The 23,610-nt window shown below is 47.8% G+C and overlaps 1 protein-coding gene across 2 annotated transcripts in view; it reads right to left on the bottom strand.

Annotated features, from left to right (window-relative positions):
- ULK4 (unc-51 like kinase 4) overlaps positions 1–23,610 on the bottom strand; it is a 418,647-nt gene that overhangs the window by 299,374 nt on the left and 95,663 nt on the right. For both annotated transcript variants that reach the window (XM_066351269.1, XM_066351270.1), the window contains exons 21-22: positions 20,669–20,851; positions 10,255–10,382 (exon numbers count right to left, since the gene is read on the bottom strand). In XM_066351269.1, coding sequence (XP_066207366.1) covers positions 10,255–10,382; positions 20,669–20,851 — 311 coding nt within the window. The remainder of the gene's footprint in view (positions 1–10,254; positions 10,383–20,668; positions 20,852–23,610) is intronic.

The following is a 23,610-nucleotide window of genomic DNA, read 5'->3' as shown; positions in this document are numbered from 1 at the left end:
CAAAGCTAGAGCCAAACATTCCCGGCAGTCGGGAAGGTACACACACCATCCCAAAGGCAAACCCACGCGTGGAGTGTTCCTGGCGGCTGGAGCTCCATGAGGAGAAGATCAGAGAGCAAACCAGGCTCGAGACCTTGTAAGACCTTGTAGGCCGTGGTGAAACCTTGAACTTGACTCTAAGGAGTGGTATGATCTGGTTTGTGGCTGATGTCAGCACTCTGCCGCTCAGGTGAGGTATTAGGATGGGGCTGTGGAAATGGTCTGAATTGATGAGATGCCGGATTTTCACAAGGGATAAGTAATTAGACTTGCTAAGATTGGACATGAAAGAAAGAGAGAACCCAAGAGGAACTCCACGATACTAACCAACAGGAAGAACAGCGCAGCTGTCGACCAAGAAGGGTGCAGACTCCTGGAAGAGCCAGTCGGGGGTAGAAAAGCATTGTTAGACGTGGAGATATAGTTTTCATGTTGGCAGCTGCCATGCGGGGCTGAGTTCACAGAGGAGCTCTGGGCTGGTGGCATTCATCGGCAAGGCAGATGGCACTTAAGGTCATTAAGCTAAACGAGATCACCTGGGGAACACAGGTGTCAGGTTGAGCCTCAGAACCACTACTATACAGGCGAACACGTGAAAAGGGGCCAGCAAAGGAAATTGAGAAAAAGTGAACAATTTTTTAAATGAACTGCGCACTAGGAAACCTGGCCCCAAAGCCACGCTAATGAAAAGGAGAGTAATCACAGGGCAATTGCGGGAAGGGAAGTTTTTAAAGCAAAGAAATGACTCTGATTTGAGTGGCATGTGAGGAAAATTAAGAGTAGAACAGACAAATGACGAGGGAGAGGAAGCCAGACAGGCAATTAGGAGTCATAAGTCTGCAGGTGAAGCGGAGAAACAGAAAGGAACTCAAGAGAATAGGACAGACTTCCTGAAATGGTGAGAATAGGAGGTGAGATTCCAATAATCCATTGAGAGAATGCTCATTCGCGTTATGAGAGGTCAATTATATGGGTTTTAAAAACAGAGAAGCCCCAGTCCTTGCTTGAACTCAATCTGGGCTCCTCCTTGGAGATGCCATCACCCCTACAACAGCCCCATTCCTCGCCTCTGGACATTTCCCCCCCGCTCCCCATCAAGTCCTACCGAGCTCACTGTCTGCTGCTACCGCAGATCTGCCCATGTGCAGCATGCTCCTGGAATGAGATGTCACCTGCATGTCCATCCCATCCACATCCACCCTGGACAGCTTCACAGCTGGTCCCTGGCTGCAGCCATCCACTATTCCCAGAGCATCAAAACAGCACACCCTCCTTTGCCTCACTTCACTCGATGCCGATTTAATTCACCCACTGCACAATCTTCAACCTATAATTGTTGTTGTCCCCCATGCAGGAAAAGCTTGTGCTTTAAATATGAGATGCGTTTCTCCTCTCTTCCATCTCCTTGTCAGAATCCTCTGAAACTCATCAGCCAATTCAATACTTCTGTTTGTAATTAAAGCTCTTGTCTCCCAGCTTATGGTAGTCAGGTGATAAATGAAGTTTTCACCCTGGTTCAAATCATAGTGACTCAGCATGTCTGTGGACCTGCTCTGTGATTATTTCTTCAGTTCCCAAATGTCCAACTGCCATAGGCATCCTTAGCAAGGAGCAGAACCCACACACTGACTATCTGATCTGTGCCATGAGGGCTGTGATGACAAGTGGAAGTCCCTGGCATGTCCCTCTCATACAAGACAGTAGCCCACATTCAACAGAAAACCAAACCACAGAAATTAACACCAACAGCAAAACACTGAAAGGCACAGGGGCAATACAATCTATTACATTCCCATATAGATCATCTGTTCAGCCCATGCAAAACCTTAGAAAATGAGTATACGATGGATCTTAAATGACACTCATTCAATAGAAACAGGCTGTGACTCCAATTGCCACTGCAATAAGGCGCAGTGTCTCTCCTGGAGCAAATGAACGTGACCCTGGCATCATAATAGCGACTGACCTGGCAGAGGCTTTTTTTTTTCTCTGTAGCAACTGGAAAAAACCACCAGCATGTGTTTGCTTTTACTCATCAGGGTAAACACCATCTTGCCTTTGAGCTACGCCAACATCCTGCTCTTGGCCATAAAACAGTCTGCGAAGATCGGGATCATCTTGATGTCCCAGCAAACGTCATACCTGTACACTACTTGGACAAAATTAAGCTGATTGGACCTGAGGGACAGTTAGTAACAAGTACTTTAGTTGGCTTAGTAAGACATAGGAGAAGCCGATGAAAACCCATGGGCCGACCAGTCCTCAGTCCAGTTTCGGGGGCTCAGTGGTAAGAGCAGTGTTTTCCAACTGCTGGCAGCGGGCCAGTATGCCAGAAATCTCGTGCTGGTCCACGAAACAATTCTGACTCTATAATCTTCTAACAGCAGGGTGGTTAACTCTTTCATGGACCCACACGAAATTTCTTGTAGACCAGTGTCACTTACAGACTGGTAGCTGAAAAACACCGGTCCAGAGCATGCTGGGATAGCCCTTCAAGGCAAAGACGAGTTATTGCATCTTCTACTGACCATGACCAAAAAAGTGGGCCTTTGTGAGCTTTAGGAGGCAATACATACCACCTCTTACTGTGCCCTCGAACTCGTGTTTTGAGGCACCCATAAGCTTGCTGGTTTGCCTGCAGCTGCTTTTCAAAGGCTCTGAGACAATCCAATCTACAGGGGAAGGGCCTTCTGGCCTAGCAGATCCAGTGACCCCGAGTGTCTGTGGAAAATACGGGGGATGGAGGGAGCCCCAGGGAGCACCGAGTGAATCAAAACATAGATCTTTGGGGTAGCGATGGTGTGAATGTTTGTGTCCACACCAAAATTCACATGCCGGATGGTGTTAAGAGGTGACCAGGGCCCTGGCCGGTTGGCTCAGTGGTAGAGCGTCGGCCTGGCATGCAGGAGTCCCGGGTTCGATTCCCGGCCAGGGCACACAGGAGAAGCGCCCATCTGCTTCTCCACCCTCCCCCTCTCCTTCCTCTCTGTCTCTCTCTTCCCCTCCCGCAGCCGAGGCTCCATTGGAGCAAAGTTGGCCCAGGCGCTGAGGATGGCTCCATGGTCTCTGCCTCAGGCGCTAGAATGGCTCTGGTTGCAGCAGAGCGACGCCCCAGATGGGCAGAGCATCGCCCCCTGGTGGGCGTGCCGGGTGGATCCCGGTCGGGTGCATGCGGGAGTCTGTCTGACTGCCTCACCATTTCCAGCTTCAGAAAAATACAAAAAGGAAAAAAAAATAGGTGACCAGGTCACAAGGGAAGATAGTCCTCATGAGTAAAATTAGTGCCCTCATAGAAGAGCTCCCACAGAGCTCCCATGGCCCCACCTCCCTGTAAGGACACAAGGAAAAGGCTGTGACCCAGAAGAGGGCCGCCCCCCAACGGCAATGGCACTCTGGTCTCGGCTTCCAGCCTCCAGACCACGGGTCGGGAACCTTTTCGGCTGAGCGAGCCATGAACGCCACATATTTTAAAATGTAATTCCGTGAGCGCCATACAACGACCCGTGTACATTACACATTATCCAATAAAAATTTGGTGTTGTCCCGGAGGACAGCTGTGATTGGCTCCAGCCACCCGCAACCATGAACATGAACGGTAGGAAATGAATGGATTGTATGTAATACATGAGAATGTTTTATATTTTTAACATTATTTTTTTTTATTAAAGATTTGTCTGCCAGCCAGATGTAGCCATCAAAAGAGCCACATCTGGCTCGAAAGCCATAGGTTCCCGACCCCAGCTCCAGACCATAAGGAGTAAATTTCTGCTGTGTGTGAACCACCCAGTCTTTGCTACTTTGTTACAGCATCTCCAACAGACTAAGCCAGGGTTTTAGAGCAAAGCCACATTCTATCTGCAGATTACCATTCTTCTGAGAAACAGTTCCTGATAGAGAATGAACATGTGACTATTGACATCAAGTGATCACAGGATCAGAGTTACCAGTCATTACCTGTATCATTAACCTGGCAAGCCAAGTACTAGGTCGGGCAGGCACAGCAATAATCCATTGTCAAGTAGACTGATCCATATGAGACTGAGCTTAAACACATCCAGAACACACTAGGAAGCTGCATGAGAAGGTGGGTCAGAGTCCCTCAGCACACACTCCTCAGCACTGCATCTCCCCGCTTGACCCCGATTAAATACAATCTACGAGCCCTGGCTGGTTGGCTCAGTGGTAGAGTGTCGGCCGGCGTGTGGAAGATTCCCGGCCAGAGCACACAGAAGTGCCCATCTACTTCTCCACCTTTCCCTCTCTCTTTTCTATCTCTTCCCCTCCTGCAGCCAAGGCTCCACTGCAGGAAAGGTGGCCGGAGCGCTGAGGACGGCTCCATGGACTCCGCCTCAGGCGCTAGAATGGCTCTGGCCACAATGGAGCAACACCCCAGATGGGCAGAGCGTCGCCCCCTGGTGGGCATGTCTGGTGGATCCCTGTCGGGTGCATGGGGGAGGCTATCTGATTGCCTCCCTGCTTCTAACTTCAGAAAGATACAAAAAAAAAAAGAATAATTGACGACCAGCTGACTGAGGAGGAAGAGCACCAGGCCCGATTAGTGAACGGTTCACTGCAATGTGCTGGCACCAAATCAGAACAGACTGCGGCAACAATACAAACCACATCAGAGGAGTTACGGAAAAGGAAACCCTCCCAGCTAGCGGAACTTCAGACAACATACCCTGTTGTTCCCTATGTTTAAATGGAGATATGGTAGAAGGACAGATGCATGCTCATTCCTGGGCACTGACTGGTCGCTCAGGATGGTCAGGGACTCAGAAAGAATAAGGTCTGAAGACTGATGACAAGAAGTTCTGGCAAAGGGGTACGTGGGTGGATGTCTCAGAATGGGCACGAAGCATAAAAACACTTGGTACCGTGCGGATGCCCACAGAGGACAACCACTTCAGAGGAGGCTCTCAGGACTCAGGCAGACAAGATGACGGGTTCTGAAAATGTCATTCCAGACTCTTGCCAGCCACCCCAGGGCTTGCTCTACGGGCTCACGTACAAAGTGGCCAAGGTTGCGATGATGAAGGCTACGCATGGATTCAGCAGAGGATCTGCTCGCCTAGATACTGCCCCTCCAGCCAGCAGAAGGAACCAACGCTGAGTCCCAGTGTGCCCACTTCCTGGGGAGACCAGAGTCACCCAGCAACAGCAGGCCTAGGGAAGGAGCAGTCAGCTCTCCTCACCGGAATGGTTACTTGTCCTGGGCATAAATCTGCTTTCCCCACCCACAAGCTTCCGTTACTGTCTACACTACCAAGTGTGGACTTAAGAAATGCCTTATTATCATGGCAATCAATTAATACTATACTTGATCCAGATCTTGGCTATTGTAAATAACACTACAATTAACATAGGGGTGCATATATTCTTTTGAATTAGTGTTTCGGGGTTTCTTCGGATTAAACTCCCAGAAGTGGAACCACTGGTTCCGAAGGCAGTCCCGCTTTTATTTTGGGGGGGACACTCCACACTGCTTTCCGCAGTGGCTGCGCCAATCTGCACTCCCACCAACAGTTCATAAGGATTCCCTTTTCTCCGCATCCTGGCCAATACTTATTGTTTGTTGATTTATTGATGATAACAGGTGTCTATTCGTGGACAAGTGGATAAAAAAGCTGTGGTACATTTAGACAATGGGATACTACTCAGTCATAAAAAACAAACAAACAAAAACAAAACAGGGAACCTTACCCTCTGCAACAGCATGGATGGACCTGGAGAGTACTGTGCTAAGTGAAATAAGCCAGTCAGAGGAAGACAAGCACCGTATAATTTCACTCATGTGGACTCTAATGAACAAAATAAACTAACAAACTAACAAAATGGACTCATAGAGAACAGACTGACAGCTGCCAGAGAGGAGAGGGCTGCAGCGCTGGGTAAAAAAGGTGAAGCAATTAAGAAAAAGGCTGACACAGACAACACGATGGTGATTACTAGAGGAAAGGGGGGAGGGAAGGTAGAAGAAGGGAAGGGGCAATAAGTGGTGATGGAAGGAGACCTGACTTGGGGTGGTGAACATACAATATACAGATGATGTATTATAGAATTGTGCACCTGAAACCTATATAATTTTATTAACCAATGTCACCCAATAAATTACACTTTTTTAAAAACATATACCTGATCAAGGAACTTATTAATAGCAAAAGAAGTACGGAACCGTGCGCGAGCCCATGAAAGTCACTCATCTCAGCAAGTACCCGTCACCCAGAAGAGCCCAGCTCGAATGGAAGGAGAAATGGCCTCCTGAACTCAGGCACAGTGCCAGCTGGGAATCACAATGAAAAATCAGGCTCTATGTTTCAACAACGAAGCAGATGTTCTGACTCAGCAGACAAAATACATGCTTGCGGCCTGACCTGTGGTGGCGCAGTGGATAAAGCGTCAACCTAGAAATGCTGAGGTCACCAGTTCAAAACCCTGGGCTTGCCTGGTCAAGGCATATATGGGAGTTGATGCTTCCAGCTCCTCCCCCTCCTTCTCTCTCTCTGTCTCTCTTCTCTTTCTCTCTCTCTCTCTGTCTCTCCCTCTCCTCTGTAAAATGAATAAAAAAATATATATATATATATGCTTGCATCTCTTTCATAGTCAATACACAGGTCTGATCGTCAAGGGGTGGAAGTGGGAGTAGCCGCCCATCACCATTCCACCTAATAGCCCACTCACAGGACTTTTCCTCCAGTCTCCGTGACCCTGAGCTCTGCTGCACTGGTTCCAGGAAGGGAAGTTTCCACCAGAGGCCACAACAATTCAGTGCTGGGAATTGAAGAACATGACGCTACTGGTTAAGAGTGAGTGATCAGCCCTGGCCAGTTGGCTCAGTGGTAGAGCGTTGGCCTGGCGTGCAGGAGTCCTGGGTTCGATTCCCGGCCAGGGCACACAGGAGAGGCGCCCATCTGCTTCTCCACCCCTCCCCCTCTCCTTCCTCTCTGTCTCTCTCTTCCCCTCCTGCAGCCAAGGCTCCATTGGAGCAAAGTTGGCCTGGGCGCTGAGGATGGCTCTGTGGCCTCTGCCTCAGGCGCTAGAATGGCTCTGGTTGCAACAGAGCATCGCCCCTGGTGGGCATGCCGGGTGGATCCCGGTCGGGCGCTTGCGGGAGTCTATCTGACTGCCTCCCCGTTTCCAACTTCAGAAAAAAAAAATACACAAAAAAAAAAAAGAGTGAGTGATCATGATTCCCAAGAGCAAACTGGGAGGCTGACAAACAGCCTCTAGGTTCTTCTGTATCTAATGGAGAAAGCTGATGAACATCTCAGTAATCAAGAAAAGGCAGTTTCAGATCTTTAAGATTCTTGACATCCCCAGCAATGCACAAACGTATAATTCAAGTTTATTTATAACAGCGGAACTACCAGCGACCCCGGCTCCACGCTTGTGAATACCCTCGAGAAGGCAGCCTCCCCAGCTGGTTAAAAGTAGCCCCTCCATCTGTAACTCAGGTAAGATATTGATAGTACCTTTTCTTAATTTGATATTACGATGGGTAGAAATAAATTTGGTTATTTTCATTTGCATTCCTTTGATTACTAATGAGGTTGAAAATCTGTTTACATCTTTATAAATCCCTATAGTACATAAATTAACTGTTGCATACGATGCAAATATTTACAGATTTTGTTAGCATGAGATTTATTATTTATGATTTGGGGGGAATATAAAAGTATCTAATCAACATATAGCCAAACTATCAGAATTTCCTTTTATGGTTTCTTTTTGTTGCTTTTCTACTCAGGAAAGCTGTCCTTACCCATATTTAAACATATTTTCTTCCAGCTGTTTATAGTTTCTTTGGGGTATATAATTCTTTAATCCATCTGGAATTGACTTTTGTATGGTGTAAGCTGAGAAGGTAATTTTTTTCCCACACAGTTAACCAATTACACAGAGTAAATATTTCTTTAAAAAAAAATTCTTTTAAGATCAAAGTAGACTTTATTTTCTTTAGCATCATTAATTATTAGCATATCAATAGCAATGCTGTGGAAGGGGAACGAACCTCTGGCAAACCTGATCCAGCAGGGGGCGCTGACGTGCTGACCTCGCAGGCTCGCAGCAAAGCCCCACAGTGAACACACAAGCCTATTCAACCTCTGAAAGGGCCATCGTTTCTAGAGACACGCAGGAAGGACCCCACTTTATCACCTGTCATAATCAATTCGGGTAGGAAGCCATCTGCAGAAATAGGTGGACATTTGGGGGCGATCGTGACATTCTTATCTGATTCTGACGGCTCCATTCCTCTGCCTGTCACACTAGAAAGATTTGAGAGTCAACATCATAAAAAATGTAATGAAATTTAATCCATAAAAGGTTGATGGTGAGGATGGTAAGCAGGAAGAGACATCTACATAACGTCGCAAAGGTTATTGTGGGCTCTGGTGTGAGGTCTCGGCGCTCAGACAGAGGCAGCGCCTGGCGAGCTCAGAACTCCAGCTGCTCGTGGACGTTCCAGGGACAGGGAAGGAAGGGAGAACACCGTTCTGTATAAGCTCATCACGGCGACTGATACCATCTCTCTGGCTTAAGTCTATCTCTCTTTTCCGTACCTTTAGATTCAAACCTCGCATTTTATACGCATACTAAAGTAATACACAGGCTGTGAAGCACAAAGAAACAAATAGAAACCACCTTTCCAGAGTCTGTATGGGCTGCCTATGTGTTTCTGGGAATAACTTATATTACTAAGTTTAATAAACAAAGTCTAAAATATATATTTGAGCTTTGACTACCTTAAGGATTCTCCTACTCCTTCAAAATTAACTGGTACCCATTGCTAACATTTCTTTTAGTTTGGAGTGTTGGTTTTATTGCTTCAATAAATATCTTTCTTTCTTTACTTTTATTTGTATTTATTGGGATGACATTGGTTCGCAAACCCCTACAGTTTTCAAGTGTACAACTCAACATGACACCACCTGCACACAATATCTGCACCCTCCACCCCAAGGAAAGTCTCCCGTCAGAAACAACCAAAAGATACGAAGTCAGCTTTAAGATACTGGACCCAAAACAACGAAGGACACTGGTCCCTGGGAGGTGACACACAAAGGAGGCTTGCTTGGAGCTCCAACATAACCTTGACTTCACTTAGAAGTCATTCTTCTGCAATGTAAGGGCATCCTAAAGGGAAGTATCGAGGAAGAATCTAACTCATCCTACAAATGCCTTCCAAGCAGTGAATACGCTCAATTAAAATCATGGTCCTGAATGGACCCTGGCATACATATGGCAGCACCTAGCTGTGTGAGAGACATTTTCACAGATAAGCCTCATAAAATGGCATTAGATATTAGCGCTAACATGAACATTAGTGATTGCTTTGATGACGGAGACCCTAACTTTGACCCCTAATTAAACAAAATCTTACCTCTTCCCCCCCCCGCCAAAAATTCTATTCTTCTCATTAAAACTGTTTTACAAAAAAAAAAAAAAGGTACTCAATTATTAGAGTATATTTTGTCAATAAAAAAAGTATGAAAATTTGTTTTCAGAAATCCTAAAATACTTATTCTCTAGCTGTTTATTAAAAAAAAAAAGGTCACCAATTCCTAATCTAGATCCATCACAACAACTCCAGGCTCTCCTCACCATTCTGTAATAAGTAAAATAGCAAGTAGATTGAGAACTACGCATTAAACCGTATCTTTGAGGTTCCTCTGGGTCTGAGCAGAGCCTACGGATGCACAGTTCTCAAGATGCGACTCAGGAAGCATCAGCGCGTGACGGAGACCTGAGCGCTTCCAGGCCGTGCCGGGAGGTGAGACCCAGGGAGAGCGGGAGACCTGCCCTCCGGTGGCTCCCGGTCCTGCCCCGCCCCCTCCTCTCCTTCGCTAGGTGCCCCTCTGGGCTTCCAACTGCTCTCTCCAGAATCCTACAGTAACTAAAACTACAACCAAACCACTGGTCCGAGAATACCTCCAGAGACGCTAACAGAACCAGCCTGAACACCTGCCTTGGATGGATGGTCCTCAGACCCAGGAGACCCCAGAAACCGCCCCCCAACCCCTGCTTCCATTCCACAGGCCCTCTCTGAGCTGCAGGGTTCCCAATCTGAGCCTGGACATGAAATATGGAACCCTTGGGAAAATCGAGAAAAAAACAGTCAATGCCAGGTACACAGAGGCCACAACTACTCCTAATGAAGCTAATCCAACAGGCAGCCACCTGAAGCTGCTGGTAGAGCCGTCAGGGGGAGCGTACCGTGCTTGGCAGCTGAGCAGCAGCATCTCGTGGTTGTGAATCAAAACGTACAGAAGAACCAGGAAGGCTTTCGCTCTGATGGAGGTGGAGGGGCTGTCAAGTAAGCGGATAACTGTAGAGACGAAATCCTGTGGAAGACATTGAAGAGGCTTTTAGAAAACATGAAATAAACAGGGCAGTCAACTCTCAAGGTTAATAGATTATAATAACCAAACAGACAGCAGGAAATAAAATAATATCAGCTACCATTTCTGCATTTTTAATATGTGCCAGATGCTATCCTAAAATTTTAATATGGATTATCTCACTTAAAACTGGAAATCAGCCATAAAATGTTGACAACATTCTCCTCATTTTAAAAAGGAAAATTAATCTGGAAAGGTTAAGCAATTTGCCCAACTTCACAAAGTTGGATTCAAATCCAGGCCAGTTGGACAACAAGGCTTGCTTCTTAACAACTCAGCCACACGACTGTTAGCGTGGCAATAGTAACCAGAACACCTGGCAGGTGTGGCTGCATATTGACATGAGCCTCTGAGCACACCTGCACGTGTTCAAATCTGAGCACACCTGCACGTGTTCAAATCTCTAGTCTATAAATTTGAGGTCCTGTGGACAGAAAATAAAAGCAATACCCGGCCCTGGCCGGTTGGCTCAGTGGTAAAGCATCAGCCTGGCGTGCAGGAGTCCCGGGTTCGATTCCCGGCCAGGGCACACAGGAGAAGCGCCCATCTGCTTCTCCACCCCTCCCCCTCTCTTATCTCTCTTCCCCTCCTGCAGCCAAGGCTCCATTGGAGCAAAGTTGGCCCGGGCGCTGAGGATGGCTCCATGGCCTCAGCCTCTGGCGCTAGAATGGCTCCAGCCATAACCAAGCAATGCCCCAGATGGGCAGAGCATCGCCCCCTAGTGGGCATGGCAGGTGGATCCTGGTCAGGTATATGTGGGAATCTGACTGCCTCCATGCTTCTAACTTTGAAAAAATATCCAAAAAAAAAGCAATACCCAATACACAACACAAATACATGACAATACATTCCTATGCCATTCCTTAATTAAAGGTATAGTACAACACAGAAGAATGAGTATTGACAAGTATTACTGTTATTTTCCCTTCTAACAGACAGAGTACATCATTTCAGGTGTCCACTGATACGCAAAAAAGATATACAGACAGACAGACAAAGACACACATACACACACAAGGTTCATGACTATAACTAGGCAGAGATAGGAAATCGTGTTGTCAACAGGATGGCCGCAGAGAGCGGGAATATAAGTCCCCAAGGTCCTTAACAGAGGCAAGTCTGTAGTGGTGACACGGTGTGTCCAAGGCAAATGTAAGCAGCTCAATGTGTGGCCACACCACGGTCCTTTTACATTGGGTGCTATACTGTCAGGCAGGAAGAGGACTAACTTACACAGTCATGTGCCTGCTTCTGTTTAAGCATGGAGATATATCTGTGTATCTCTAGTTGCTAAACCAAATAATCAAAACCAATTCATCGCCATTCTGACTCAAACCAGAATGGACACCAAGACGTCCTGAGTAACAGATCTGTGTCCACCTTCTCGCATGGAGGCAGTAGTGAGCCTGTTTCCCCACAGTCTACTCCTCATTCTAATTCATACTCTGTGGTCCAAGGACCATGATCACAAATGTCTTCCACACCAACACGACCCCACACACATACACACACATAATTCTAAAATCATTCAACTATCCACTAGCCAAAGACTGAAAAACTGTTTCAGATCATTGGAGACTAAAAGAGACATGACCACTGACTATAATTCAAGATCTGGAAGTCTTGTTCTGCACGAAAGAACGTTACTGGGACAACTGCAACCTCTGGGTAAGGTCTATAAAGTAGCTAATAATAATGCTAAATGTTAACTTGATTTTTAAACCCATGGCTTGTTTTTAGGGGCCATTGGGTGAGGTAATTGAAGGTAAAGGAGCCTCAGGTCTGCATCCTCTCCTCGAATGGCTAAGAATACAGACCGGGACAGAGGAACTATAAAGCAAATACGGCAACATGTTAGCCTGTGGCGAATGTGCCTAAAGGGCACACTGGAATCCTTTGTATTACACACCCAACAGTACACTTAGCACCTGCCCAAAAGGTACTCTACTCCAAGGATCATCTTTCAGTAGCTCAAGGTAAAAATCTGGGCATCTTCCTTGACTCTTTTTACCCATGGACCTTCCCATAGTCCAATAGACCCCTCATTTCTTCAAGAACAACACTCCCGCCATCACTGCCTTATTCAGTGCGCCATTCTGTCTATCCTGAATTACTGTAATACAGGCTTTACCTATCTTTGCTTTCTATCTATTCTAAAAGATGTAGCTACCGTGAGCTTCTACGACTGCCAATATGATTATATTATTTACCTGTAAGATAGTCTCAATAGTTGCTGCAAATCTTGAGATTAATCTAAGAATCTTGCAAATTAAAATAATATGCTTGGGATTTCAAGTGAAACAAACTGGACAAACTATAGCAAATACAAAAAAATAAAAGAAATTGAGTATAAGATTTGTTTGTTACACTTTAACTCCAAGCCCCTGAAGAAGACGTAATGTATCACCAGCTACCATTTTGGATCGAAGCCTAGAAGCATCCTGTGTCCTAAATAAAGTCTCACTTAGTCACTTCAGAAAGAAAGAACACGCAGAACTGACTGACTCCCTACAGCTAATTGCCCAGAGCACCACGGTTAACCTTAAGCCAAGTGCACCACTCCTAGAACAGCATTAATCTTACAACACTTGAGGAGGGAAGATTACAGACTGCAGGCAAAGACTTCATGTAATGAATACTCAAAATGACCTTTAGAGAACCAAAAATGACCTCAGGCCACTGCGGGATGCAATCCGCTATGTACTCAGCTTTGATTTAAATTCATCTTGCCATTCAGCTCAACATACCTAAATATCTCGGGTGGAGAAAAGCAGCAGAAGCTGTTGGGGTCTAGGAGCCAAACCACAGCTGGACGAGCTGACGTCCGCCGTTCACACGGTCCTCGGCGGTGAGCCCCGAATGGACATCTCTCTCTCCCGCAGAGATGAGATGACGGAATACGCAAAGCGTTAGGAGTGGGCCCAAATATCTGAGGCATCCATCACAAACAAATGTAAGCAAAAGGATGAAACATCCCTCTAGTACATATCACAAAGAGGCAATTACAAGATGAACAAAAATAACGATGCGGTCGAGAACTTCAGAATTATCTCTTGTAATAAAAACCTCGAGCAGTAAAATTGATCTGCTTCCATCAACTGTCACAGGTGAAGATCGGTGAGGACAGCTTGGCCATCCACTGATGATAGCCTCGAGGAAAAGCAGTGAGACAGCCTGTGGATAACCACGCTGACACCTTTTCCTGTTTAATATTGATGGCAATGAAAATTGTACTGATTAAATCGAAAACTGTTTGGGGATGACACTTCCCTTCAAGAAGTTCAGCCAGCTATCTCTGTAAAAAAAAAAAAACGCCCCTAAGTAGGATACACGTTCTGATGTGGACAAACAAAATGCTTAATATGCACTCATAATCTGATTCATATGCATATATGAATTACCATGTTTTAAAAGCGGATTAGTCAGCATGGAGTCCGTGTGCCTAGTGATTTCTGAGAAATAAAACCTTAGTAGACTCAGCATTCAAATTTTTCAAACTTCTGCAGGCACGAAATTTCATTGATCTTCCAGAGTACTTCCCACATAACGGAGCTCCGTGGCTGCTGGTTTATTATTAATCACCATTGTGCTACTTGGTCATAATGCTGAACCTGGAGCCATGGCTCCAGTCAAACCAGGCTGCTCAAATAAAAACAGACACGAGCTACTGTCAAAATTAATAAGCAAAAAATTTCAAAGGCAGGATCTCTATTCGCCAGCACTCAGAAGGAAGCCCTCTTCCCAGGGAGCCTGGACAAACTCACCTGTGAAATAGGGAGGGCTTTAAAAATTAATGTTGAAATCGCTAAGCAACCCCCAAAGCATACGAAGTCCAAAGGATGCATTACCGATTATCTGTCTGCAAAGTCCATTCAAGGTCACCTGCCCCAGGAACAAAATGACTGCGGCAGATGTTTGAATCTATGTAACTTAAGTTGATATGAGATTTTTAAGCTTAACTAATTGAAAGGCAGCAGAATGGCATTCCAGGAGTTTTATTATGCTCTCAATTTCCTAACACCAAGAATAGGGCACTGAGTTTTTAATGTTAAGGCACACCAGCGATTTGTTTACAAAGCAGCTGTCTCATTTACTATAATATTCACAAACGTTCCCCTTCTCCCTGTATGTGTGTGTATAACATTTTGTAGAGCAAAGATTAGTAAATAACCTCAAACCTAACTTAGCGGGTTCCGTCTAACACCTGGTCAGGCTGCCTTCCTATAAAGCCTGGTGTTCAGTCATTCAAGCATCTGAACTGCAAAAAGGTTGTTATCGATACCCTGCGTCTATCACTGATGCAAAACATATACATAAAACACCATCTATGAATGATTCAAAAAGTACCCTGTTAAGGGTTGGGGGGTTGGGGTTAATGGCAACAGTTTGTCACATTTTGCTTTGCCCAGTTTCTCCCACGACTAGAATATGCAGACCACACGATCTGTGACCTAAGTGCCTCATCATCATGGCTGTCAACACTCACTCTTCACATCAGTGCGTGCGCCTAACATGTGTCCTGGAAAGGGAATCTTTGGCCACTCAGCTCACCTACGGGCGGCGGAGCCTTTTGATGATGCTGACACAACAGAAATCAAGCCCCACTAATGCACACGGCCTGTCGGAGAACATGATTCCCACGGAGCTCATGCAGGAGATGGAGCGAACTGCACAGATCCCTTCAATACGCCAATGCCCACTCCGGAGCAACAACTTGACTCAGAAGAGAATAACACCACCTAGTTACTCTTGTTTAAGACGAAAATACAGCTACAGTTACATTTTCAAATGGAGATGCAGAGAGATTCATTACTAACTGCAAATAACTATGAAAACATAAAGTATGCCACTAACTAAATAATCTTTTATTATAAAAGAAATAGAGCGTGTGTCTTAATAACCACTGGTTAAGTTACAGATAAATGGTACCCTCATGTACCACCCTCCTACAGAACAATGGAGCATTACTGACACAGAGTCTTCCAGATGTGGCTCACCCCGCGCACCTGCCCTATCAGAGCTGAACCCTGAGTGTGTGCACAGATGTGGCTCACCCCGCGTACCCGCCCTATCAGAGCTGAACCCTGAGTGTATGCACAGATGTGGCTCACCCCGTGCACCCGCCCTATCAGAGCTGAACCCTGAGTGTGTGCACAGATGTGGCTCACCCCTCACACCTGCCCTATCAGAGCTGAACCCTGAGTGTGTGCACAGATGTGGCTCAGCCCTCACACCCGCCCTATCAGAGCTGAACCCTGAGTGTGTGCACAGATGTGGCTCAGCCCTCACACCCGCCCTATCAGAGCTGAACCCTGAGTGTGTGCACAGATGTGGCTCAGCCCTCACACCTGCCCTATCAGAGCTGAACCCTGAGTGTGTGCACAGATGTGGCTCACCCCTCACACCCGCCCTATCAGAGCAGAACCCTGAGTGTGTGCACAGATGTGGCTCAGCCCTCACACCTGCCCTATCAGAGCTGAACCCTGAGTGTGTGCACAGATGTGGCTCACCCCTCACACCCGTCCTATCAGAGCTGAACCCTGAGTGTGTGCACAGATGTGGCTCAGCCCTCACACCCGCCCTATCAGAGCTGAACCCTGAGTGTGTGCACAGATGTGGCTCAGCCCTCACACCTGCCCTATCAGAGCTGAACCCTGAGTGTGTGCACAGATGTGGCTCAGCCCTCACACCCGCCCTATCAGAGCAGAACCCTGAGTGTGTGCACAGATGTGGCTCAGCCCTCACACCTGCCCTATCAGAGCTGAACCCTGAGTGTGTGCACAGATGTGGCTCAGCCCTCACACCCGCCCTATCAGAGCTGAACCCTGAGTGTGTGCACAGATGTGGCTCAGCCCTCACACCCGCCCTATCAGAGCTGAACCCTGAGTGTGTGCACAGATGTGGCTCACCCCTCACACCCGCCCTATCAGAGCTGAACCCTGAGTGTGTGCACAGATGTGGCTCAGCCCTCACACCTGCCCTATCAGAGCTGAACCCTGAGTGTGTGCACAGATGTGGCTCACCCCGTGCACCTGCCCTATCAGAGCTGAACCCTGAGTGTGTGCACAGATGTGGCTCACCCCTCACACCCGCCCTATCAGAGCTGAACCCTGATGTGTGCACAGATGTGGCTCAGCCCTCACACCTGCACTATCAGAGCTGAACCCTGAGTGTGTGCACAGATGTGGCTCACCCCTCACACCTGCCCTATCAGAGCTGAACCTTGAGTGTGTGCACAGATGTGGCTCAGCCCTCACACCTGCCCTATCAGAGCTGAACCCTGAGTGTGTGCACAGATGTGGCTCAGCCCTCACACCTGCCCTATCAGAGCTGAACCCTGAGTGTGTGCACAGATGTGGCTCACCCCGTGCACCTGCCCTATCAGAGCTGAACCCTGAGTGTGTGCACAGATGTGGCTCAGCCCTCACACCCGCCCTATCAGAGCTGAACCCTGAGTGTGTGCACAGATGTGGCTCAGCCCTCACACCCGCCCTATCAGAGCTGAACCCTGAGTGTGTGCACAGATGTGGCTCAGCCCTCACACCCGCCCTATCAGAGCTGAACCCTGAGTGTGTGCACAGATGTGGCTCAGCCCTCACACCTGCCCTATCAGAGCTGAACCCTGAGTGTGTGCACAGATGTGGCTCAGCCCTCACACCTGCACTATCAGAGCTGAACCCTGAGTGTGTGCACAGATGTGGCTCACCCCGTGCACCCGCCCTATCAGAGCTGAACCCTGAGTGTGTGCACAGATGTGGCTCAGCCCTCACACCCGCCCTATCAGAGCTGAACCCTGAGTGTGTGCACAGATGTGGCTCAGCCCTCACACCCGCCCTATCAGAGCTGAACCCTGAGTGTGTGCACAGATGTGGCTCAGCCCTCACACCCGCCCTATCAGAGCTGAACCCTGAGTGTGTGCAGAGATGTGGCTCAGCCCTCACACCTGCCCTATCAGAGCTGAACCCTGAGTGTCTGCACAGATGTGGCTCACCCCTCACACCCGCCCTATCAGAGCTGAACCCTGAGTGTGTGCACAGATGTGGCTCAGCCCTCACACCTGCCCTATCAGAGCTGAACCCTGAGTGTGTGCACAGATGTGGCTCAGCCCTCACACCCGCCCTATCAGAGCTGAACCCTGAGTGTGTGCACAGATGTGGCTCAGCCCTCACACCCGCCCTATCAGAGCTGAACCCTGAGTGTGTGCACAGATGTGGCTCAGCCCTCACACCCGCCCTATCAGAGCTGAACCCTGAGTGTGTGCCACAGGAGACGGCCCGCGTCAGGGTGAGCACAGACCAAGAGATGGAGGCGAACAACTCAATGGTGGGAGGGAGGGTGAAATGATCACAGCACCAAAAATAGTGAAAATGATATAATAATTTATAAATGTTGTTGGGGAATACTGAACAACATACACATTTTGATCTTAATTTTATAAATGTGAGCATAAAACAGATACACAGAAACAAGGACTGAAAAATAAAAATACACCAATGTCTTAACAGCAACTGTCTCTGGGTAATGAGATTACAGTTGATTTTGTTCCCTTTTTCAGGTTCTTCTAAGTTTTCTGCAGTACATAGTCATTTCTTTTACTTGAATGGCGTGGGCCTCCTTGGGGGACTGAATGATATGCAGACATCAGTTCCCCCAAAAGAAACAGCTTTGCAGGTCTTTCTCCCTGTCCACCAGGGGGCAGCACACCTGGCCCTTGCTCCTGGGTCCCCTCCCCTTCCACTCATTCCAGCCTGTCCACAACCAAACACCTGAGACCACCTCAATTTAGCAATAATAAGGCTAGTATACCTGCCCCTGTAACCCACCAGGATATACCAATGCATGCACTTCTCTTTAAAGAAAAATAAAACAATGAACACTGAGTCAAAACCCTAAGGAAGGCCGACATCACGACCCTACAGGATCCAGGTCCTCTTCCCCTCCCCAGCCTCCCGCCACGGCCCTGCATCCCTGCTGCCCACGCACGGCCCCCCCAGCCTTCCCTCTCCCCCCAGATCTCCCCAACTTCACACACCTCAGAGAAGCCCAACTACCAAGCTCTGGTTTTACTAGCTTTGTGAAATATCGTATTTGAAACGAAATCAATCCATGCCTGGGCTCAGGTAAAAAAAGAAAAAAGGGCCCTGGCCGATTGGCTCAGCGGTAGAGCGTCGGCCTGGCGTGTGGGGGACCCGGGTTCGATTCCCGGCCAGGGCACATAGGAGAGGCGCCCATTTGCTTCTCCACCCCCCACCCCCTCCTTCCTCTCTGTCTCTCTCTTCCCCTCCCGCAGCCGAGGCTCCATTGGAGCAAAGATGGCCTGGGCGCTTGGGATGGCTCCTTGGCCTCTGCCCCAGGCGCTGGAGTGGCTCTGGTCTCGGCAGAGCAACACCCCGGAGGGGCAGAGCATCGCCCCCTGGTGGGCAGAGCATCGCCCTGGTGGGCGTGCCGGGTGGATCCCCGTCGGGCGCATGCGGGAGTCTGTCTGACTGCCTCTCCCCGTTTCCAGCTTCAGAAAAATACCAAAAAATAAATAAATAAAAATAAATTTTAAAAAAACTGCTAAAATTCATAGCCTCTACTGTCATCATTTACACAGTAAAACTACTCAAGTGCTACTTTCTCTAATACAAGGACAACATTAATGGCTTGGAAAATTTAGTAGCAAAAATTAGATACACAGACTGTTGGATAAAATACTTTCTCTGTGGTCCAAATTTCTCAGTAGTCTAAACCAGACTAATTGCAGATAAGTGGCTTGCTCTCAGTTTTGACTTTCATAGACCAAGTTTACTATGCAAACCTGACCGTTATTAATAGTAATTACTGAAATTTTCACTTTTAGGATAAAGACTGAAAGTCAGTGTTGTATTTAACGCAGAGGCACCACGGCAAACACTGACGTGGGTCCGTTCTCACTAAGCGTGTTCTACAAAACCCCACCCTGACCGGGATCTGCCCGCCAGAAAAGAATAATTGGCCCAATAAGTTTAAAAAAACAGTACACACTGCGTCCCCCCCATGAAGACTGACAATACACATGAGCATATGAAAAAATGGGAAAGTCTGTACAATTGAAATGATCTCTTTAATGCACTGCGGTCCATTTCTCACCTGTGAACACCTCCCTGGACACTAATTCTCTAGGACAGGGCTTCCCAGAGCACATAGTTAAAACAAGTCACCCAGAGACCTCATTACAATGTCAGCTCTGATTCGAGTCTGCATTCCACCACACTCCCCAAAGATGCCGACACTCTGGACTGAAGAAGACACTTTGAGAAGCCTGCCCTATAGACTTCTGTAGAGCTCTAGAGTTTTCTTTTTTTCCTTTTTTTTTTTTGTATTTTTCCGAAGTGAGGAGAGGGGAGGCAGACATACAGACTCCTGCATGTGCCCAACTGGGATCCACCCAGCATGCCCACCAGGGGGTGATGCTCTGCCCATCTGGGGCATTGCTCCATTTCTACTGGAGCCATTCTAGCACCTGAGGCAGAGGCCATGGAGCCATCCTCAACGCCCGGGCCAACTTTGCTCCAATGGAGCCTTGGCTGCGGGAGGGGAAGAGAGAGACAGAGAGGAAGGAGAGAAGGAAGGGTGGAGAAGCAGATAGGCGCTTCTCCTGTGTGCCCTGGCTGGGAATCGAACCCGGGACTTCCACACGCCGGGTCGACGCTCTACCGCTGAGCCAACTGGCCAGGGCCGAGCTCTGCAGTTTTCTGTTGTGACTTCAAGACTTATAAACTACTGTACATAAAATAACGGGACAGCAAAGGATTAGAAGAGGACTTACCGTACGTTAAAAAAAAAAAAAAAAAAAAAAGGAGGAAAGGGCTCTAGAGGTGATTTGCACTGACTGAGCATCAGACAAGGAAAGGAATACAAATGAGTCAGAATATTAAGCCCCCCCCCCCACCAGGGCAGGCAAAGAGGTGGGGGCTGAGGAGGAGGCGGCATGGGAAGCACGAGCACAGAGGACGGGCTCATCTCCTAACTTTTATTACTGACCCGGGATGGGCAGGCAGAGCCATTTACTGGACTTCCATTTTAATCACTAAGGGACTCTCATAACATCTTCAGATGGATGGCCCACGGCACACAGGTTTGGCAAAGTTCAAAAAGGTCCCTTGGGATGAAAAATAAATTCTACAGAGATGATATTACATGTCCACTAAACCGCGGAAGGAAAGAAAATTTTTGAAGCAGAGTAACGGGTGAAAGCTGTGTCAAACCTTTTCCTGGATCAGTCTCTGCCGGTGAATCCCACAGGACAGCATGGCCGAGAACAAGGTCAGCACGTACTGCTGAACTTTGCAGATGGCCGAGGCCAGGGAGTTGATCACCGAGGTCAGGCCCACCTTCTCAATAACGTTCTGGAAGGCAGCGGGAGAGTGGCGTGTGATCCTGCACAAGGCCTGCAGGGACAGGAGAGCAGATGGGTCAGACCGGTCAGCCGACGCCCGTGCAGCATGGGGGGGGGGGGACACGGGGGGCGGGGACACGGGGGGGGGGGCGGCACCAGCTCCTGGGCAGAGACAGAGACGGTGCTGCCTCGCTCCTCCGCCACTTACTCTGGCTTGAGAAAGTTGGAAAATTTCAACACATTTAAAACTAAAACAAGAATCCAGCTGCACATGAAAACCAAAGTTGTTTTACAACATTTGAGACTCTTACAATAATAGTCATACAAATTACGATGAGCTAAGTAAATTGATAAATTAATTCCTAAGTCTAGACAGAAAAACTTCCCTTGAAGTGATAAATATTGTCAAGTGCCCTCTCTGAGCAGACACTAAGCTAAGGGCTGGAAAAATAATCATTAAAGGGCCCTGGTCGGGTAGCTCAGTTGGTTAGAGCGTCATTCCGATACGCCAAGCTTGTGGATTCGATTCCTGGTCAGGGCACATAAAAGAATCAACCACTGAATGCACAACTAAGTACAACAACAAATAGCTGTCTCTCTCTCTCTCTCTCTCTCTCTCTCTTTCTCTCACTCTCCCCTCCCTCCCCTTTTCTCTCTAATAATTGTGAAATAATAAAAACAGTCATAAAAGTTTGTTTTATCTAACATTTATTGTTTAGTGTATGAAGAACACTGAGAACATCTGAACAATATCTCATTTAATTCTCCCAACAATATGTAAGTATTATTATTAACACCATTTTATTGGTGGCAAAACTAAGGCATAAAATATTTAGGTATTTGTCCAAAAACATATAGCCAGTAAGCAGCAAAGCTGGAGTTCAAACTGAGGTCATCAGACCCCTGAATTTTTCCTAAATTGCTCATCAAATATTAGAGATAAAACATGTAAATAAGAAACTAATAGAATTTGACAAGTGCCGTACATAATAAAAGTGAGCTCAGTAATTACACTCGGAAATGCAGAAAAAGCAAATCAACAACCAGCAACTGCTACATAAGGAAGATGCTATTGAGCCGGTTTCCAGAGGTGAGTGGGCAATGGATGGGCGGGACAGTCAGGGAAGTTCTAGCCAGAGAGAACAAGGATTCACGTGGCCACAGGAAGAGGCGACAGGCAGGCAGGTGCAGAACGCGGCCCTGGGAGAGGCCAGCAGTCTGATGCAAGCAGAACGCACTGAGAGTGAGGAAGCCAGCCACCAAGTGGGCTGGAGCAGACAGGGTCCCCCAAGCCAGGGCCCCCCAAGCCAGGGCCCCCCAAGCCAGGGCCTTTGAGTTTCATGGCGTTCGCCAGCGAGTTTCAACCGGGTGTGCTGCGGTGGGCGCGCTGGTAAGCCACAAGAACTTGTAAAACACGATGTACTGGACTGTTTAGTCAGGGCACTGACCTCTTTTCCCTCCAACTGTCCAATTTAAAAATGACAACAGTCAACACAAGCAAAAAATTACTTTTTGTGCTGCACGGCAGAATTATAGTAATGAGTTTATCTGTGCCATGAGATGACAAAGGTTGAAAATCGCTTCCATAAACAAAATGAAGACCTTAAAAGATTTTTAGAGAGGAGAGAGAGAGAGTGAGAGAGAGAGAGAGAGAGAGAGAGAGAGAAGGGGGAGGGAGGAGCAGGAAGCATCAACTCCCATATGTGCCTTGACCAGGCAAGCCCAGGGTTTTGAACCGGCGACCTCAGCATTCCAGGTCGACGCTTTATCCACTGCGCCACCACAGGTCAGGTGACCTTAAAAGATTTAAAAAGAGAGGGATGGTCATATTCTGTGTGTCCATTGGAGACTTCAAAGACAGAACTAAACTTAAGCCAGAAATAGTTTCACAAAACCATTCATTATAATTAATGTCAGATAACCTCCCTCTTGATTTATATTTGAAACAGCTATATAACCTTCATAGTGAAAGAGCATTATTATGATGTCAAAGGAAGGCCCGCAGGAGGGAGGGAGAGAAAAGATAGACTTTGAAAAATATTTTCATTTTCTTGAACACCTCAGGAAAAAATTAAAATATATTTTTTCTCTCTAAGAATGAATTTCCTCTTGAAAGTTACTGCTATGATAAAATCAGGAAAACAAGTGTTGATTGGTATAAAGTCAATTTTCCAGCAAAATGAAATGTTTAAAGTAAATGTATTTTTTATGCTAAACCTCACTTCCCATCTTTCTGAAAATGCTAATGTGACCTTATTAGAACCAGGAAGGGAGAGGCAATGCCCAGAGGAACAGTGAAAATCTAGAGGCCCCTCCCCACAGGCTGTCCCAGGGAGTGAGAGGGAGAGGTCCCTCTCCACAGGCTGTCCCGGGGAGTGAGAGGGAGAGTCCCCTCCCCACAGGCTGTCCCCAGGGAGTGAGAAGGAGAGGCCCCTCCCCACAGGCTGTCCCCAGGGAATGAGACAGGCCCCTCTCCACAGGCTGTCCCTGGGGAGTGAGAGGGAGAGTCCCCTCCCCACAGGCTGTCCCCGGGGAGTGAGAGGGAGAGTCCCCTCCCCACAGGCTGTCCCCGGGGAGTGAGAGGGAGAGGCCCCTCCCCACAGGCTGTCCCCAGGGAGTGAGAGGGAGAGTCCCCTCCCCACAGGCTGTCCCTGGGGAGTGAGAGGGAGAGTCCCCTCCCCACAGGCTGTCCCCGGGGAGTGAGAGGGAGAGTCCCCTCCCCACAGGCTGTCCCCAGGAGTGAGACGGAGAGGTCCCTCCCCACAGGCTGTCCCCCGGGAGTGAGAGGGAGAGGTCCCTCTCCACAGGCTG

The sequence above is a fragment of the Saccopteryx leptura genome, chromosome 10 (assembly GCF_036850995.1).
Source record: "Saccopteryx leptura isolate mSacLep1 chromosome 10, mSacLep1_pri_phased_curated, whole genome shotgun sequence".
Taxonomy (NCBI): Eukaryota; Metazoa; Chordata; class Mammalia; order Chiroptera; family Emballonuridae; genus Saccopteryx; species Saccopteryx leptura.
Note: the sequence above shows the minus strand (reverse complement) of the source record. Positions and strands in the feature narration are given on the sequence as shown.